The sequence below is a fragment of the Trichoplax adhaerens genome, genomic scaffold (genome assembly GCF_000150275.1).
Source record: "Trichoplax adhaerens TRIADscaffold_5 genomic scaffold, whole genome shotgun sequence".
NCBI classification, from domain to species: domain Eukaryota; kingdom Metazoa; phylum Placozoa; class Uniplacotomia; order Trichoplacea; family Trichoplacidae; genus Trichoplax; species Trichoplax adhaerens.
The window spans coordinates 5,496,895-5,516,495 of NW_002060947.1; the positions used below are offsets into that span (position 1 = coordinate 5,496,895).

The 19,601-nt window shown below is 33.7% G+C and overlaps 2 protein-coding genes across 2 annotated transcripts; both read right to left on the bottom strand.

Annotated features, from left to right (window-relative positions):
- Positions 1-316: 316 nt before the first annotated feature.
- Positions 317-3,203, bottom strand: TRIADDRAFT_26095 (uncharacterized protein; the record flags this gene model as incomplete). The annotated part of the gene is made up of 3 exons (XM_002112942.1): positions 317-484; positions 863-1,010; positions 3,100-3,203. The coding sequence occupies 3 exons, from the start codon at positions 3,201-3,203 to the stop codon at positions 317-319; spliced, it is 420 nt and encodes a 139-aa protein (XP_002112978.1).
- Positions 3,204-6,779: 3,576 nt separating this feature from the next.
- Positions 6,780-10,727, bottom strand: TRIADDRAFT_56651 (uncharacterized protein; the record flags this gene model as incomplete). Its single annotated transcript, XM_002112943.1, has 1 exon — positions 6,780-10,727. One exon carries the CDS (start codon positions 10,725-10,727, stop codon positions 6,780-6,782), a length of 3,948 nt encoding a protein of 1,315 aa, XP_002112979.1.
- Between the last annotated feature and the right edge of the window lie 8,874 nt (positions 10,728-19,601).

Genomic DNA, 19,601 nt, shown 5'->3' on the forward strand with positions numbered 1-19,601 from the left:
TCTTAGAAGCATAAGAATACCATAATATTAAACAGTCCTGTGGCAAGTTAAAGTTTGAAACTGTATTATCAAATTGGTCCTGTTATTCGTATCACATCAAATAGTTCGATATAAAACTTAACTTATCGAATGTACACATGCAAAAATGATACGATCAATTTATTATTTCCTACACTACACCATATGGAGTACAGTACTATTAACATTCCATAGTTTTTTAGCATCGTATTAATCGGTAATATTTATATTTGTTTGCGACCATTAATAGGTAATTAAAACGATTAACTAACATTAAAGAGATAAAAGTATCTTTCACTCAATTAATAGCGCATACTATCCCCAAATACCTGGTTAGTTCTTTGTTTTTATCAATACAGATTCTAGCCAAGTCGCATGTGAGAATAACTTTCCTTTCCGAAAATCCAACAGTAAAAAACTGATCGATACTTATGGTGGGCTTGTAATTGAAAATCTTACGTAAGACCTACATTAGGATTGCACGGAAAAGATGAAGCCAATGTAAATTGAATATGATATTGTAATATGATAACGTAAAATTCGTATAAATGCATATTAGTTTATGAGGTAATTGATGTTATTTAAATAAGATATATTATAAAACGTAATTGTAAGTCTATGTTCCTTGAGCAAGCACGTTATAGTAGTAAGTAGTTACATGTAGCTAGAGAGTAACTTAAATTTACAATGTATCAATAAATTGTTCGTTTGTCACTTTCTCTTATTTTCAGTATTATTTAGTGGTTTAAAAATTATGTTTACGAATTAAAAAATTTCTACTATAATTAGAGATATCCATTAAGAGAAAAATTAAATAGAACTATCAGCATTAAATCAAAATAACCTTAAAAGTTTCTTCAATAAAGCGTAAATCATTCTTGCTAAAAAATTCAAAACCATTATCAAGTAAATACTTCGATAGTTCCACAGAATACTCCGTTAGAAGAAAATGCAATAAAGGCAAGAAGGCCGTAGGTATCCCTTTCGCAATGCTGAAAAGCAATAAATATTCCACAAATGAACACGGGCTTACGAAATATGTTAGACGTATTTTCAGTTATGATATCTATATTTGCTCTTTTAGTTACAGGATAAGCGATTTCAAAAATTGCTAGTTATCCGTTTGTACATTGCTAGGTATTTATTTAGAGCTCCTGGCCTAAAATTGAAAGGCATTTAATCTTTTGTACCACTTGTATAGTCGTATTAGCATGATTTCAGCAACAACAGGCCATTAAGGGTTGTTGTTTAATACAAAATTCTTCACATTTGACTACTCCTTGCCTATAGAATAACTAATTTTGCGTTACGGTATATATCATAGTAGCGTATAACATTAGGACTGCAAGAGAAAATGTCCTACTTCTAAAGTATATCTTAATACTACAGTTCGGAATCTTGCACTCGAAATGCAAGACATAAATATCCATTCTATTATGAAATTGGGCAATAAGCAGCTTTAGTTTAAGATAATGTTTTCAGTAGATACTAATGCATTTCATAGTATTTCAAAAAAAGAAATGCTAGCCAGCCCTACAATAGAAATTGGCATAAAAGTGCCTATTCTGTAGCTAGTATTTGTTACAATAAGTAATTCTGTGATGCAAAGTTTAGCGCCAAGCAGAAATGGCCATGCCGTAGTACTATGCAGTATTACGGTGCTAAACTAAAAGTACTCCTAGACTTTATGCAAACAGAAATTTCTTCCTGGTCATGTTCTAAGAAAATGAATATCTGCAGGAATATAGCCATTGTACGAGTGTAAAGCTAGGCTTTCTGCACGTTAGGATTATTAGGTTGCTAAGGTACTCAATTAGACGGCAAATTCGTAAAAGATCGACTTTAAACTTTTATGTATCGATGCTACTGTACGGAAAAAGTTATTCCATGTTGGGAGATGAAAATCTTTCAAGATATCAATATCAACAAGTCATGACGCAACTAGGCCATTAGCAGGTTGGATTACTAAGTTGGTAAGATCGTCAATCGGATTACGAATCTGCGATCGATTGACTTTAACTTTTACGTATCGATGCTACTATAAGTAGAAAGTTGTTCCAAGTAAAGAGATGCAAAATTTTCTAAAACATCAACACTCATAATTATGCTGTAAATATAGATATAAGTCATAGCACTACAGTACTAGGCTACTAGCACGTTTGGATTACTAGGATGGTCAGACACTCAGTCGGGTTGCAAATCTGCGATAGATTGACTTTAACTATTACGTATCGATGCTACTGTAGGTAGAAAGTTGTTCCAAGAATATCTATCTATCTATTACATATACTAGTGCAAACTCCCGTCGCTTTGCTGACGGTTTACGATAATGTGCTCATTTAACAGATAGTATTACCATTTGATAGACCTGTCAGATTACTAGGTTGCTACGATACTCAGTCGGATTGCAAATTTGCAATAGATCGACTTCAATTTTTATGTTCGATGCTAGTGTGCATAGACAGTTATTCCAAGTTGCCAGATGAAATGCTTCCATAATATCAACATCATTAAGTCATAATACAACTAGGCTACTAGGAGCACGTTCGGATTACTAGGTTGCTATGATACTCCGTTGGATTGCAAGTCTGTGATAGATTAACTTTTATGTATCGATCTGTTGAAGGTCCAAAGTTGTTCAAAGTTGGGAGACGAACATCTTCCAAAACATCCACATCGATCAACCATGACGCAACTAGGCTATTAGCCTATTTTAATTAAGGTTGATCAATTCCTAAGCTAGTCCAATTGGATTGGAATTGTGTGAAAAAATTTTTGACCTCGTCTGTTAGCATTGTAGCACACAAGGACATCGTCGTGGATCAGTACTACAAACCAATGTTTGGAAAATATCAACATAACCATTTGAAGGATAGGATAAATCCTGTAAGTTGCTAAAATACTCGTTTTGAATTGAATATTTTACACTGTGTATAGACTTTGTGCAGATCGATTGTAGGCAGACGGCTTCTTCCTGCTTCAAAGGCAGAAAAGATCGAAAGAGACTGTACTACTGTATACTGGCGTCCCTTGCAAGAGGACAATCAATATCACTTTTACAAGACGATCCTCATCATTTACCTAGCATAATCTATTCGGTCTTTAAATCCTGCTCGTTGGACCAACGACTGTAATATTCTAATGTTGTTTTTAATATCGCCTGTTTTTACTATTGCTGACTTCATTGGGGGCATAAAATCATTCTATTACCAAATTGAATTTCCTATACTGTATCTGTGTGAAGTGAGAAAGCGCTGCAATGGACTGATGAGTGAATGGGAAGTTTTGCTTTAGCTTGTTGGACACCACTCCTTCCTTGTAATTGCAGTTGTGTCTTTCAATCGATGAATGAGTTCTGCGACGTAATTGCAACTAATTCTCACCAATTCAATCTGGATTCAACAGCAGTCCTTGATTTTCTATTTAAAATAACTACCATATGAAAGTTTCGCCAATGTCTTTAACTTGGAGCTGACGAATTTTCCTGCAATCTCCTTTGAAATAGGAATGAAATGAACTCCGACAGCAGTAAAAGTACGATGCCTTGAACACCACCTAATCCTAAGACATCCAGTATGTACGACCACGTCTATCGATGAATCGTCTCTTCAGACCTCATTTGGCGCCAGACTTTTTGAAATACAGTACACGCTTTACAGTGTACAATGTATAGTACTGTGATGACGCAGAATAGTACTGTGCAATACATCGACTGATACCCAAAATTTGTCCAATTTGCTCATAATATTGTGTTAAACTTTTAGGATAATTTCAATTAAAAAGATGTTATTTTCGTATCAGATACCTTAGTAAAAGCATAAATTATAAAGTATAAATAAAATTGATTACTAATGTACATCGACTGATACCAAATTTGGTATTAATATTGTGTTTTAAGATAGTTTTAATCAAAAAAATGTTATTTTCGTATCAGATACTTTAGTACAACTTTAAAAGTATAAAGTATAAAGTATAAATAAAATTGATTGCTATTGTACATCGACTGATACCAAATTTTGTCTAATTTGGTTATAATTGTATTTTCATATAATTTCAATCGTCGGCAATTCTTTATGAGCCACCTTATACTACAATGCTATTTTCGTATCAGATACTTTAGTAAAGGCATAAAGTATAAATAAAATAGATTGCTATTGTATATCGACTGATACCAAATTTGTCTATTTGGTCCTAAAATTGTGTTTCATATAATTTCAATCGCGGGAATCCTTTATGAGCCACCTTATACTACAATGTTATTTTCGTATCAAATATTTTAGTAAAAGTATAAAATATAAATTTAAAATTTATTGCTATCTATACAACCATTTCTATACTTACAGTTAACTTAAAGATTAGTAAATGTGTCCGTAAAGTCGATTTATCATAATAAACGTTCTAAAATACTCAAAAATTTTGAAAAATAAATTTTGTCTTTACATTTAATATTTTATTACGGATATGACATAAAATGTACAGAAATTCTATCCATACATTTAGAATAACCTGTTGATATGCCAGATATCGTTATAAACTACAGTGTATTCACACGTTAGTATTAGTTACATTTTTCCTAGTTAAAGTATCTAAAACGAAATTAAAGACGCAGTACAGTACTGTACAATGTGATCCGTTTTCTTCGATATGTTTGAATAGTAAAAACTATAAATAAAACGGCCAAATAGACCAATCGTTTATAAACCTTCCTATACACATAGGTTTTTTATTGTAGAAAGTCACCCACTACATATTAAAAACCATGCAATTGCGATCCATTTTGTACAAATTGATGCAAAATTTGCAATATCGAATGTAGAGGATCACTTTATGCAGTGTACTGTACAGTACTGTAGGCCATCCAGGAAGGATTGCTGCAATACCTTGTTCAAATGGGTCTATGGGTCTCATACAGGTCTCTGGTTCACAGTGCATTAGATTTACTATATCTTATAGATTGTTGCTGGGCTAAAGTCAAGCCGTTTTCAACTCGATTTTTCTCATGAAGATCATCGCATTATTTCGCTTTGCACACACCTTAAATCTAGTTTAAACGGCTTGACTTAAGTAGGATAATAATGTACTGTACAAAATTTAGTGAATCTAAAAAGCACTGGAAACAAGGTATTGTAGTAATTGTAATCTTTCCTATTTCGGAGTAAGACATTTTCATAGACCTTTACTGAGTACTGTCTTACGTCTTTAAACTAAGAACTTCTTAAAGGAGACAACCCTACGCTTTGGAGTCTTTCTCGCTTAGTAATTCCATAATTCCCTACTTCAAATCTTCATTTTACAATTTACGTTACTGTGCTCTAATAGAAAGTAGGACGAACTTCCTTTACAGTTTGTTTAACGTCGTTTGTCAATTAAAATTTTTTTGCGCACTCGCCTGACCAAGGATACTGTAGTGGATACTTCCTCACCTAAATAATACATTTGCCAATAAGCAATATTAGATCTACGGCAGGAAATTATAGCCTTATTTAATCCATAATCTTCTTACTGTACTGTATACTGTAAATATAGCTATGACCTATCTACAATTGCTACGGTAGAAAGTACAAACAAACGTAGTCTATGGCCTGTAGTGTGCAATAGCCATATTGGCATAACCATAAACAAGTAAGTTCAGATGGAATATCCATCGGACTTTACTTTAATGGGTACGTTGAGTCAAATAGAAAGCCGCCACAGGCGCTTTTGTAAATATTACAGTACATAAGATAATTTAAATAGTAAGCACAATTTTTTTTACAGACTTTCAGTGGAAAAGCGAGGTAATAGTAACATGATGATAGATTTACAATATTGTAAAGTTGAAATTTATAATCATCGGCAAGCCAAGTTTACAATAGTGAGCCTATATCGTGATATCGCGTACAGGAAGTATTTTAATTTTAGTTCATACAATACATTTGTCCATTATATCAGTACAGTTAACAAACAGCATTGATCAAGATTATCACCCTTGCAATTAAGCCATAGATTCATAAATATGGTATAATACAATATCAAATAAATAATAGTATCATTGCAAAGGCAGAATTTCTAACAATTAATTAAGATATAGGATAAAGTAAATTATAAGAGGCCATGACAAGATAAAATAGCATTATGTCGATAAAGATCTGTTAAAGGTCTTCTTGCACTACTATACATATCTTCACTTAAATAATTGTTTCTTAATTCAGGAATTCAGCAAACAATATCAAACGGCTTTAATCCTATAATAGGATTACTGTAATAAATGCAACTAGTAGGAGCATGCTAAATAACTATCTTCATGATGTTGATGTAAATCATTAGTGAAGGTGTAGATGAATGAATAGAAAACAGAGATAACAACAGCATTTGTCAATTTTCATATTTAGCAATAAGACAGATACTAAAATGAGTATAACTGGAACATCGGTATCACTTCTTACTCTCTTAAATCTATATTATTAACTTATTCCAATACTTAATACAATAGGTATAAATCAATTATTATACCAAAACATTGTATATGTATAAGACATTAGCACCAATTGTCAAAAATGTAACAGAATTATCGCAGATCAACATTACTACCAACTAATGACGCTAGAACTGAATATCATTTATGATGTCCAAACAAGAGAATAGGCATATGAAATTGTGCATTTCGGTATATTACATAGGTAGAACTATACAATTATTCCTTAAAGTCCATTTCAAGGCAGCATTTAACACAAATCATGAACACCAAAATAGTTGGATTCATACCATATTAGTTAACATCACTAAAATGTTAAAGCTTTGGCAATTTTCTTGCCTAAATATTGGCCAGTTCCAATGCACTGTGAACAAACTTCAAGCGCTGCCTTGAAACATTCAGACGCCTTTAATCGATCACCAGACTGTTTGTATAACCGGCCTAAATCGTAATAGTTTCTAGCAATGGTAACATGATATAATCCAAAGAGTCTCTTTCTAGTTTTTGCTGACTTTTGATAATATTGGATAGCATCATCGTACTTATTTTGAGCTTTAAAAAATAAAGCCAAGTTATCATATACAATTGTTGTATCGAGACTACATTGACCACGGATTTTCAATATAATTTCTAACGACTTTTCTAGATATTGACGAGCTTGCTGAAAATTGAGTTGGCAAATACTAACGTAGCCAAGATTAGTATTACCCATAGATGCTTCTAGGCTGTCTTCACCAACTAAACGAATTTTGATATCCAGCGATTTATTTAAATGATCAATTGCGTCATCAAATTTTCGCTGACAACAAAATATCATTCCAAGGCCACTATAGCTAGCGGCAGTCTTTAAGCTGTTTTCACCACAATTCGTTTTATAAATATTTAATGCCGCTTGATAATGATTTACAGCTTGATTGTATTTACCTTGCATACCATTAATATTTCCAAGACAACCGCAAATCTCAGCATATTCCTCAGTTTGCCGTTGATTTAATTTATTAGTAATGGCTTTTGCTCGTTTAAAATAGGACGTGGCAATTTTATGCTTACCCAACGCGCAGTAAGTATTACCAATGTAACAGTAACTTTTAACAACGGCAAGACTTCCTTCTTTACATGTTACAATTTGATTCTGTAATGCATTCCAGTGATTGTCTAGCGCTTCATCATATCGACCTTGGCATCTTAATATCATGCCAATATTATTATAACAATCAGCCACCAATTGACTTCGTAAACCAAATAATTTTATACTAATATCTAAAGCATCATCGTAATGCTTTAATGCATTTTCGTATTTACCATATTGTTTTAAAATAGCGGCAATGCTATTATGAGTGATAGCAGTCCATAAGCTAACTTTTTTCAATCGTAACTGAAATATTTTTAATGCTTTCTTATGCATTTTTAATGCACTATAGTAATCGTACATTTCACTATAAAGACAACCCAAGTTATGGCAACACACAGCATAATCGATTGTATCTTCTCCTGAATGCTTCATAACTATTTGTGTGGCCAGATCACAATAGTTAGCTGCCTCAGAAAATTGTTTAGCAGCAAAGTGGACCAACGATAGACGATTATAAACAGCTGCGAGGTCAACATAGTGCTCATCATCTAACTGCTTCAATATACCCAAAGATGTTTTTAAGTAATCTTCAGCGTCGTTATATTTACCAAGTGCATAACATGCTAATCCAATATAGCCTTTATATGAAGCAATATCTAGACTATGTCCACCATAATAAGAAACGTACACATCTAAGGACTTCTTAAAGAAAGAGTTGGCTTTATTGAAGCTACCATTTAAGAAGTAAATTTTACCCAATTTACAATACAATGATGCGGTAATATTCGCTTGATGCTTGCTATCGCGTACGAATAATAAAGCTGTTTCAATATGACTAGCAATGATTTTCCAACGTTTCCAACATAATGCATCAAAGTAGTCAAGATCCATTTGTTGATTGAAAAATTTTAAGACACTATTATCGAGAACATCCTTGGATCGAAACAAATGTTGAAGTGTTTGCTTGATAACATTAGGCATGGTATAATCACCATTGATTTCCATCAAAATAGCATAATTGAGTAATATTTGAATTGGCTTATGTAATAACTCGGGAGAATCGGATTTATAATTGACATAGTCTTCTAACAGACTTGCGCTTAACAATTCTGATGAGCTATACATCATAAATTGCAATATAGGATTGATTAAAAACTGATGATCGGTGATCTTAGTCAGCATCATATTACATAAAGTTGCTATGTAAGGATTAAATTGATCATGTATCTGCGCATTATCTTGAGTAGCATTATTAGTATGACTGTTATGATTGTGTTGTTGATGATTACTATACAAGATATCGACTGTAATTTTGCAAGATTCTCTTTCATATATTTCAATAAACTCTTTTAACGATAGTTGATTGACTGTCAGATAAGCTATAGTCATACGGATTGCAAGGGGTAAGTCTGTAGTTAAATCAGCAATTTTATTGGCTGAAATAGAATCGTTTTGGCCGGATAATTGTGTGATACATTGGAGCGACATATCCCTATCAAATGAAGGTATAATCATCGCGTTTGGCCAACGCACATTAGGAGTAGTAATAATGATGTTACCCTGGCCTTTAGTCGGTAGATATGGATTAAGGAGAACATGATCAGAGGCATTATCATAAATTAGCAAATATTTAAAGTGGAAATTTAATATGTCAAATGTAGCCAAGATAATTTTTTTCATAACCTGTAAATTAGTATGATACTGATCTCGATTAATGTTAATGATTGTATCAATTAAGATATTATCGTATGTGCTAGAAGCTTGTTGATATATTTCTAGTAATCGTTGCAATCGCATCATTTCTCGTGTGTGGGTATAGCCATGACATAGAGCACATTCATATAGATCATAGGCTAACTTGAGGATGCCATTTTGAACAGCAATCTCAGTTTCAGCATTGAACCAATAAATAAGTTGGTATTGCTTTTGATATTGCCTAGCATAATTTAAGGCAATACAGGATTTACCACAGCCACTGATACCTTTCAAAGCTACTAGATTGATTTTGTCTAATTTCCATATATTGGAAGAAAAACGATCGGTTATATCTTGTAATAACGAATGGCGATTTATTAAATCATTGGGTTGATTGGATGGTAGAGCGATGATAGTAGCTATTGGAAAAGTGATGGTGTGCAACAAAGGTAATTGATCAGTTACGCTGCATGATGATTTGATGGTAGGATGATCGACAGTATTAAAATCTGATAAGTTATGATGTAAAAATGTTTGCATATCCAGATTACCTTGATGGAAATAATCAGAGATCCGGGTGGAATAGAATTGTTGATGATGACATAATACATGTTTGATACTATCTTTAATTCGTTCAGACATGTTCTCAACAGTTATAATAGAGCGGCATTCTTCTAGCCATTTTTGCAATATAATATCGAAACATCTTGAATGAGTAGCTTTTTGAATATAGGCTAAAAAGATGTCACGAAAGCCTAAATAATCTTGGCAACAATATGCTTGAATGGATTCATAACCAAAGTAAGCAATTTCTCTCATTGGATTAGTACAATGATTGGAGCGTATCAATGTTGCAAGCATATCTAAAGCAATATAGCAATTTTTAAATTGGGTATTACCAGGATGAGATAAAATTTTCAAGTATTCAATGAGAAAGAATGAATCATTGTTTAATAAGAGTAAATCTTGATATTTATGATAGCTACGGCATAAATGGATAATAAAATCATTATGAACGTATGATTGGTCCGTCAGTAAATCCTTCATTAAGATCAATTCCATCATGATGCAGTAATAAGGTATGACTGGAGAAAGATGGCGTATTGATTTACAAATGTGTCGATTACAATTAGCAATAGCTTGTTGTAATAGTAGGACGATATCATGGCATTGGTACCAATCTAATTGATTATGATGTAAGAGATTATCGAGTATAATGAGACGACTACGATGTAATGTTGGATAGACCCACCAATGGGATAATGCGATGCCATTCTTGATTGATGTTACCAACATGTTGAGTAAAGTTTTGACGATACTAAGTGGACGATCGACATACACTAAACGTAGATCCCATAGTTGATGTAATAATTGAGTATGTTGTTGATGAAATTGTTGAAATGAGGATGATGGATTTTGATGGTAGAATTGGACATGATGATTGATTTGTTGCAAAATTTGAGCAACATTTTCATCCTGATTGGCCATGTTGGTCGTTGAACATTTTTTGTTGAATGTGGTTGATTATTACTGTTGTTGTTGTTGTAATTTTTTCTAGGTCTGTTTTTCCAATCGAATTGTTGTAATAATCAAGTATTGAATAAAAAGAGTAATTTTTCCAACTTTCAATTGTCACTGCCACTTGCCGATTTGCACAATCTATTGGCAAGTTGAATAGACGATGGTCAAGGTAAAAGGTTATGTTGTCTTTCTTTCTTTCTCTCTCTCTCTCTCTCTCTCTCTCTTTCTCATCCACTCACATACACACTTTGTCACTCAGTCTACTCTCCGCGACAAGATTAATTAACGCCAAGGTAAATACTTACGGTAAATACGATTCTGTTCGTCGTCGTTGACGTCGACAACAGCCAAATATTGTTGGCTTTCAACTCATGCGACAGAAAGCTTCTATTCTTGATTGAACTGGAATGACTTTGCCCTCAAGCGAAACTCATGCCTACCATCACTCTTCAATCCTTCACTAACCAATACAACAACAACTTTAGATCATCAATTGAGTTATTTTGACGGGATATTTCTTACTGATCTTGCCTTAACTATTCCTATCCAACGCCATAGTTTGCTCTGATGTTGACACACTGTCCGCTGGCAAGAGAAAGAAAAATCAGACTTGATTGTTTCAAAGCGCTTCTTAATTGGTGATTACCAAGTAATTTGCTGCTTGCCAGTGTATGCCTAGTACAACGCACCATTGTAACAAGCACAGTAGCAATGGCTAGCCAAAACGCCAGCCATTAATACAATGTTCAACCCTCTACTAGTCTCAATCCTATCTTGTTGTCTCTGTTTTGCGCATCTTTCTAACACGACTCTTGTTTGCCAAATGGCATCTTCTTTTGTGGTAGCAAGTTCATTTTGCGCAAGCGTAGTCCATCGTCGGTATGGTTCAATACGTCCATCTATTCTTTTCACAACAAAAGAGTTTATTAGCGTAGCGATCACATGTCTCGGTGTGTAAAGTAGATGAGGATGTATGGACAGGTGGACTGGGGGAGCCCCAGCACCCAAGTCGAGTTGAAAATGAAATATGGCGATCAAAGCATCGGATTGAGCAGCAATTGCAATGCGATGGTCAAGGCCTTGCACAACCAAAGTTCCATAGTACTTCACGATTGCTTGGTGTACTCTCGTGTAGTCCATCTTTTAGTATGCAATCTGTTTTTCTTTGTATTTTGTACCCCCTTGATGCAACCCCACTCCAATCAAGCACGACAATGGATTGATTGCTTGCTATCATAGGTATTGTCCTACAGTAAAGAGAGACGAGACATGAAGTAGCCGGGGAAAGCTAGCCTTCTTATTTTCCAATCACTTTACTCTTTCTTGCAAGTAAACCCGATCCAATGCTAGCCAAAGTGGCCCACTCATGTACTTCTAGTAGGTTATTAGTCCACTCCAATCAAGCACGACAATGGATTGATTACTTGTTATCATAGGCATTGTCCTACAGTAAAGAGAGAGGAGACATGAAGTAGCCGGGGAAAGCTAGCCTTCTTATTTTCCAATCACTTTACTCTTTCTTGCAAGTAAACCCGATCCAATGCTAGCCAAAGTGGCCCACTCATGTACTTCTAGTAGGTTATTAGTCCACTCCAATCAAGCACGACAATGGATTGATTACTTGTTATCATAGGCATTGTCCTACAGTAAAGAGAGAGGAGACATGAAGTAGCCGGGGAAAGCTAGCCTTCTTATTTTCCAATCACTTTACTCTTTCTTGCAAGTAAACCCGATCCAATGCTAGCCAAAGTGGCCCACTCATGTACTTCTAGTAGGTTATTAGTCCACTCCAATCAAGCACGACAATGGATTGATTACTTGTTATCATAGGCATTGTCCTACAGTAAAGAGAGAGGAGACATGAAGTAGCCGGGGAAAGCTAGCCTTCTTATTTTCCAATCACTTTACTCTTTCTTGCAAGTAAACCCGATCCAATGCTAGCCAAAGTGGCCCACTCATGTACTTCTAGTAGGTTATTAGTCCACTCCAATCAAGCACGACAATGGATTGATTACTTGTTATCATAGGCATTGTCCTACAGTAAAGAGAGAGGAGACATGAAGTAGCCGTGGAGAGCTAACCTTCTTATTTTCCAATCACTTTACTCTTTCTTGCAAGTAAACTCAATCCAATACTAGCCAAAGTGGCTCACTCATGTAATTCCAGTATGTTTTTAGTGTAGCGATCGTCTATCCTCGACTACAGTACATACACAATTCGGTGTCAAAATGAAATACCTGAGTCAAGAGAGAGGAGACATGAAGTAGCCGTGGAGAGCTAACCTTCTTATTTTCCAATCACTTTACTCTTTCTTGCAAGTAAACTCAATCCAATACTAGCCAAAGTGGCTCACTCATGTAATTCCAGTAGGTTATTAGTGTAGCGATCGTCTATCCTCGACTACAGTACATACACAATTCGGTGTCAAAATGAAATACCTGAGTCAAGAGAGAGGAGACATGAAGTAGCCGTGGAGAGCTAACCTTCTTATTTTCCAATCACTTTACTCTTTCTTGCAAGTAAACCCAATCCAATGCTAGCCAAAGCGGCTCACTCATGTACTTCCAGTAGGTTATTAATGTAGCGATTGTCTATCCTCGAGTACAGTACACGCATAATTCGGCGTCAAAATGAAATACCACAAAAGCATCTTATTCAATTCAACAATTGCAATGTTTTTGTAAAGCTCCTCCATAACTAAAGTACGTAGTACTCAACGATACCTTCCTTGATGTGCTCTATCTTCAGTAAAAGCAACCCACTCCAATCAAGATAAAGACAGGGACATCAAGTGGCTGTTACGTGCCAAAAAAATGTGCAGACTCCTCCATCATTTTGATCATTCTACTGCTCTCTTTCGTGCCTGCATACCATTGGGGGATGACAATCGTGGACAGCCTAGTATTCCATTGTAGATCTACAGTACAGATCAAATCACCAATAAATAAGCGTACTACCCTATTTTCACTACACTAAACAACCATTTCCTTTTCCTCTCTCTCTTTCTTTCTACTAGTCCCTGATTCAATCAGCAGCAGTGTTGTGCAATGGAGTGAAAAGGCAATCCGAAACCAATCCAATTGTTGATTTTCGAACCCGAAATGAGTGCAATCGCTATACAAACACCGTATCATCACAGAAATTCTTAACCCGAATCTCTCCCTTGAGTCAGGTTTAAATCGAGTTTCGGTTTGACTTTGTACATCCCTGATCACCAGGCAGCTCTTGAATGCATTTAGGGATTGCTGTGGCATCGCCTCTGGAGAGTTGCTTGCAACAGCTGATCATGAGGATCGGATACCCAATATGGGCCTATCGTCTAATTGAATTGAATTGTGGCGCTGTGCGGTCAACGATCAATAGCTATTTTCCAATTTTCATTAATTAATAACCCTTAATAATAAGAGAACGTGGACGAGCTTATTGAATTTACAGTATATTAGTGCCATCATGTACGGTATAGCATATACAGATTTTCTAGCCATTTCTAACGTCTAGATTATGGCATCGGTAGATTGGATATCCAATTTCCATCGGCTGCAGTTCAGTGACCCATAGGTAGGGTAGTTGGGGGTAATCACGCTAAAGGTGTTTGTTATACCATATTTGAATGGCCGGCCAATCCTGAGTATTGTAAGTACATAGGATACGCTATGAAAGTTTGGAACAAAGTAGAAAACTCTTAATTGACTAGCTGAGACTGTCTATTATACAAAGGCTATATCGTATTAGAAGCCAAGCATATAAAAGCTGTATATCTATGTAGAGATTCCCAGCTAAGGCTACCATTCCTTCTGGAGGCAACGTATTAATAAGCTGTATTCCTTTATTAACACGAAGATCGCTACGTTAGTACAAAGGGTCGACAAGATACAAGTATTATATGTGAATATATTTCAATCTCTATGCGGTATAGGCTCCTAATTTCCCCCCCCCCCACCAGAAAAAATGATATTGGCTTTCAAATAGAATTCCTAGTAGATTTCAAGCGATATCAAAATATTTAGCAAAGTCACTAGGTGTAACGTTCTTTCAAACTACTATTGAAGTATTTATTTTTTTAATTTAAAGTGATGAAAAAGTCGTTAAAGAAATCGCAATGAAACATTTTCTTGCTGATCTTTATTCCATAAAGCAATCTCAGTACATATTTTGCAATATTCTTTATGTTTTATATTTGTAAGTTTAGTGAACAGCCCTTAAAAATATCTTGAAGGTAGCACGTTCGGAATCAGGAATAATAATTCATTATAACGATTACTTTTGCAAGATTTCCATTCTTTACTTTAAAATGCATAGCACTGTACGAGAAAATGTGAAAGTAGAGCATAGCTTTAAGGAATCCTTTGTTGTCTGCTTGATATAAATACGTAGCCTATGAAAGCAAACACTACACTCACGGTGCCGTACAGTATCCTGAAAAAAAAAAACGACATAAGTAAGTCGCTTTGCCAATATTAAATAGTCTTGCATTGCTGAATTATTTCCTTTTAAACAAGTTGATTGTACTGGACAATACTGTATAATAATATGCCGTTCGTTAAGGTTATACAGTACGTAAAATTAGAGTAGAAAATATAACGATAAAATCTTCTTAAATTTACTATAGTGAGCGTTTCATTCGCCATTTAATAGGACTAAGAACATCATAAGTATAGCCAGAAAATTACCTAGGAAGTTACTCTATTATTAACATAAAATAGATCAAATTACCTCATCCAAAATCGCTATACTACTATCATCTATCTCAAATTGATTCAGAAGCGTAATTGACACTTTTCACGCCTTAGGTAATGCTACACCGTCCAAAAATGTAAAAATACAGAAGTATTATTAGCTTATAAATACTGAGTGTACTATATCGAATGATGAAAAGGATGAAAGCTTAATGTTGCTACAAGTGTTCAATAGGATAACTAAATATCGTACGGTAGGACATTAGTTTTATGAATGATTTTTCCTTTGCCATGCTGAAATAAACTCCTAGCATTATACTATATTCATTTCACGGTATGCGAACATTATAATTTACGTTATAAGCACTACTTAGAATCATCATAGCATAATATCTACTAGCCTAACTTGATGAATGTGTATTTAAAATTCAAAGTAATAGCAACAGCATTATTTATGCTTCACTTATAGAGATTGCTAAAATATAGGATCGAAATTAGCAACGGTGTTTGGGTTTACTCTATTCGGTATAGCAGTGGTTGTTATATCTTTCAATAGCGGCCTAGCAATAGCAATCGCATTTTGCTGTCGAGCAGAGATAGCAACAGTAATATTATATAGTATTCCTTATGGATTACTAGGGGAATATCACAAACTTTACTCGGTAAGCAATGTCAAAATTTGCTAAAACAATCTACATACGTAGATTATCTGCAATGGCTATGACTAGCTGAGATTGCAATTCTTTGCTATGATTTACCTCATATTTCCAAAGGAGAACCCGCGATGGAGCCATCGAGGTTACGGAACAGATTTATCGATACTAAATAACTATCTGTACATCTAAACATTTTTTATATCACTGATATTCAGTTTAATCATGAAAAATTTAGATTCTATCAAGTGGGCTATTTTAGCTTCCGGATTTCGCAACATTGCTGCTGGCTTACTTTCAATATTTGTCATAAATGCAAATACTGCTGCACCATCAATAGATAACTAGAATAATATAAATGTGAGTTTGTTTTTATATACTAGACATGCATTAAATTTGTAATATGAAAAACTGGACCATTCGCTTTATTGTATTTACAATCCCCAAGCTCCTGTCAAATCTATGATATTTCTTGTTTAAAAATAAATATGAATTCTGTAGCTTTTAATTGCAATCATCTTATTTATTGGAATGCGACCTCAACTCAAGTAAGATATTTACGAGGTTTCTAAGTATAACAGGACAGAAATATCGGGGCTTTTAATAAGTTTAATCAACGTAAAACATTCAACGTATCCACTCTTCAAATAGCCACCAATTAAAGGCAGAGCTGATACCGTTGCTTTACCTGTTAAGATTCACCAGTTATTTTAAATTTGATGATTTAAAACTTCATTTATATTGCAAAGAGTTTAACTGCGTCGCTAAGACAAATTAAATGATGTATACTTGTACAATATGCAGCATGGTGTACTTAAAGTTAAAGTAAAGCATCAGTTATAAAATTCGATGTGAGGTAATGAATCTGATGTACATAAATTATATGATTCATCATTATCCTTAAAACTATTAATAACTGGTTCTTGAATATCTTTGTATAAGAATTTCGAAACTGTTTATTCGCTATTTGATTGATTGGTCAAAAATTACTCTACATCTATCCAAATACTAAAACATGATTTCTACTATTAATACTAACTTATTAAGATATGTACTAACCTTATTAATATGTAAATCGACTCTCTTACCACGCAGTGGGTCGCCTTAACATCATCTTTACCATTCAGAAATCATCATGTGTATAAATTAATATTAAATACGCGTATCATTAATTTAAAGTCGCGGATATTATTTCCTTAAGCGAGGCTTGAAATAGCTTTTAACCCATTCCTTGTCTTCATCATTAATTTATACTGGTATTTGTCTTACCGTGGCTACAAAAATCTATTACAGATAGCATATCGTAAATTTTGTAATCACAGATCTTAGAAGGCATCCATAGTTCACGTCAAATCATATTTCAATCGCAAAACATTATAATTTTCATTTCTTCTTTGCGATATAATTGTGACAGCTAAAAATTTACTGAAAAGAATAGTAGACCACTTTTTAAATAGCTTCTACCATATTGTTCGAATATTAAGTTTACTAACTATAAAATCGTACGTATTTTTCAAAAATTGATTGACGTTCTAAGAATTGATCTACTATATAAATAATAATCATTTAATTTATATACTTAAAAAGAAATTCATATTAAAATTTGACCATTTCATTAGTAAAAGTAGTTAATGTTTAAAACGGTACTGTTCAGTTTTTTATCATTGTTGTAGTGCCTGATCTAGGTTAATTATTTAAGTTAGGATAAAATCTTAAATTTATTAGATAAATACCCTCCGCAGAATATAATAAAGCTTCATTATAAATGTCGAGTATCCAATATCATACTGTCTTGTATTGCTAATTATTAATTTTTTTTAATTTAGCTATCTAAATTGAACTATGGTAATGATTTATTGCACTAATACCATACTAATATCGCTGAACTTTCAACGTTATTAAACGCCTTACTGGTAGATTGCGGAATAATCAAAAACTATATGGTCGGAAAAAATCAATAAGTCGATTCAACTCTTTATTAAATTTCTTAGTTGAACTAACAATCATTAGTTCAATACAGACTACCTTTGACTTCTATCTTTCATACTAACTTAAAAGAATGCCTTCATAAAATTCTTTTGTATGTTATATATCCACAGCTTGAAATTACATGCATAACTCTTACGTTATACTTTTTATCATTATTAATCATTAATCGCTGGCTTTGCAAGTTATACCAAACGATAAAACTCTAAAATAGTGAGAGGTCGAATCTATCCAACAAATAATTAGCTATTACTGTGATTCATACTGAAAACATAAGCTGTAATTTGCAAAACACAATGCTGTCGATAGGCCTAATACATGGTCTACTAAAAAAATTTAGTAGTCCACGATTAATGCCACTACTTTTCTCTCTATATACTGTATCGTCTTGGTCCATAAAAATGAATTATTTCATAATTTACATTAAATTGAAGCCCTGCCATACAATCGATGAGATTTTAGACGCATAATTAGCAATTATTCTCATTGCAATCGCAAGCAATCTCGGTATTGTACTGAAAATGGTGCTTGACGCTTTCGACATAATTGGATATCGTGGATTTTCTGTAATTAGGACATATTCTATTTTATAAATTATGATCTATCACTTCATAATAATACTAATGACCAGCATATGAAAATTTAATCTTTTGCATATTATAATTTTTCCAGGCATTTACAATTATTCGATAACTGTCTGTTCATGCCAATTCCATTTGCTACGCCATCTCACTAATTGATCCTATAAAAGTGCAGCTCTCTGGCAATTTATAAATTAGTACTATTTCCCTAAAATCATCCGGGCATTAATCTCTAATTTCACAATAAATCGAAGAGACTAGACTTATTTTTTTGTAGGCTTGTGTTGATCATGTGATATAAAACTACTACATAATTCGTATTTATGCAAAAATCAATTACTCTTTGCATGTAAATGAACGCAATTGTTTATTTTGATAATGGCACTAGTCCAGTAAATCTTAGTATAATCGTCAAACAAGTATAACAAGCTCCATAGGATATTGGTGATGCTATAAACAGCAGTAATTTGTTGAATTATGTTTTAAACGTCGTTTACCATTTGTGGCAAAATAAACAAAAATCGAAAGGCTGACATCATAAAATAGCCAACTTGATTGTTAATAATTGTTTAGTAGACCAATAAAACCTTGCTTTTATCGCCATATTTAATTATTAAGGCCACTTGAAAAGTCGCCTATATTAAATTTATAGGTAAATTCTCAACATATGAGACCCATTTCATTTATGTCACTATAACCTATTTGATCAATTGTAAGTATTTTGATAAATTTAATATGTGAATAAAAACTGTCGATCGAAAAGTGTAAAAGTGGCATTATTTTATGCCTGATGTTTAATAAATATAATAAATTTTTTAGATGAAATTAGCGCTCCTACCCATTATAACGTTAATGGTGTAGATTCTTATCCCATCAAGTAAGGTGCTAATAAAAGACATTGAAAAGAAACGCATTTTTAATACCGGTTCTAGTAAGAAGACCATT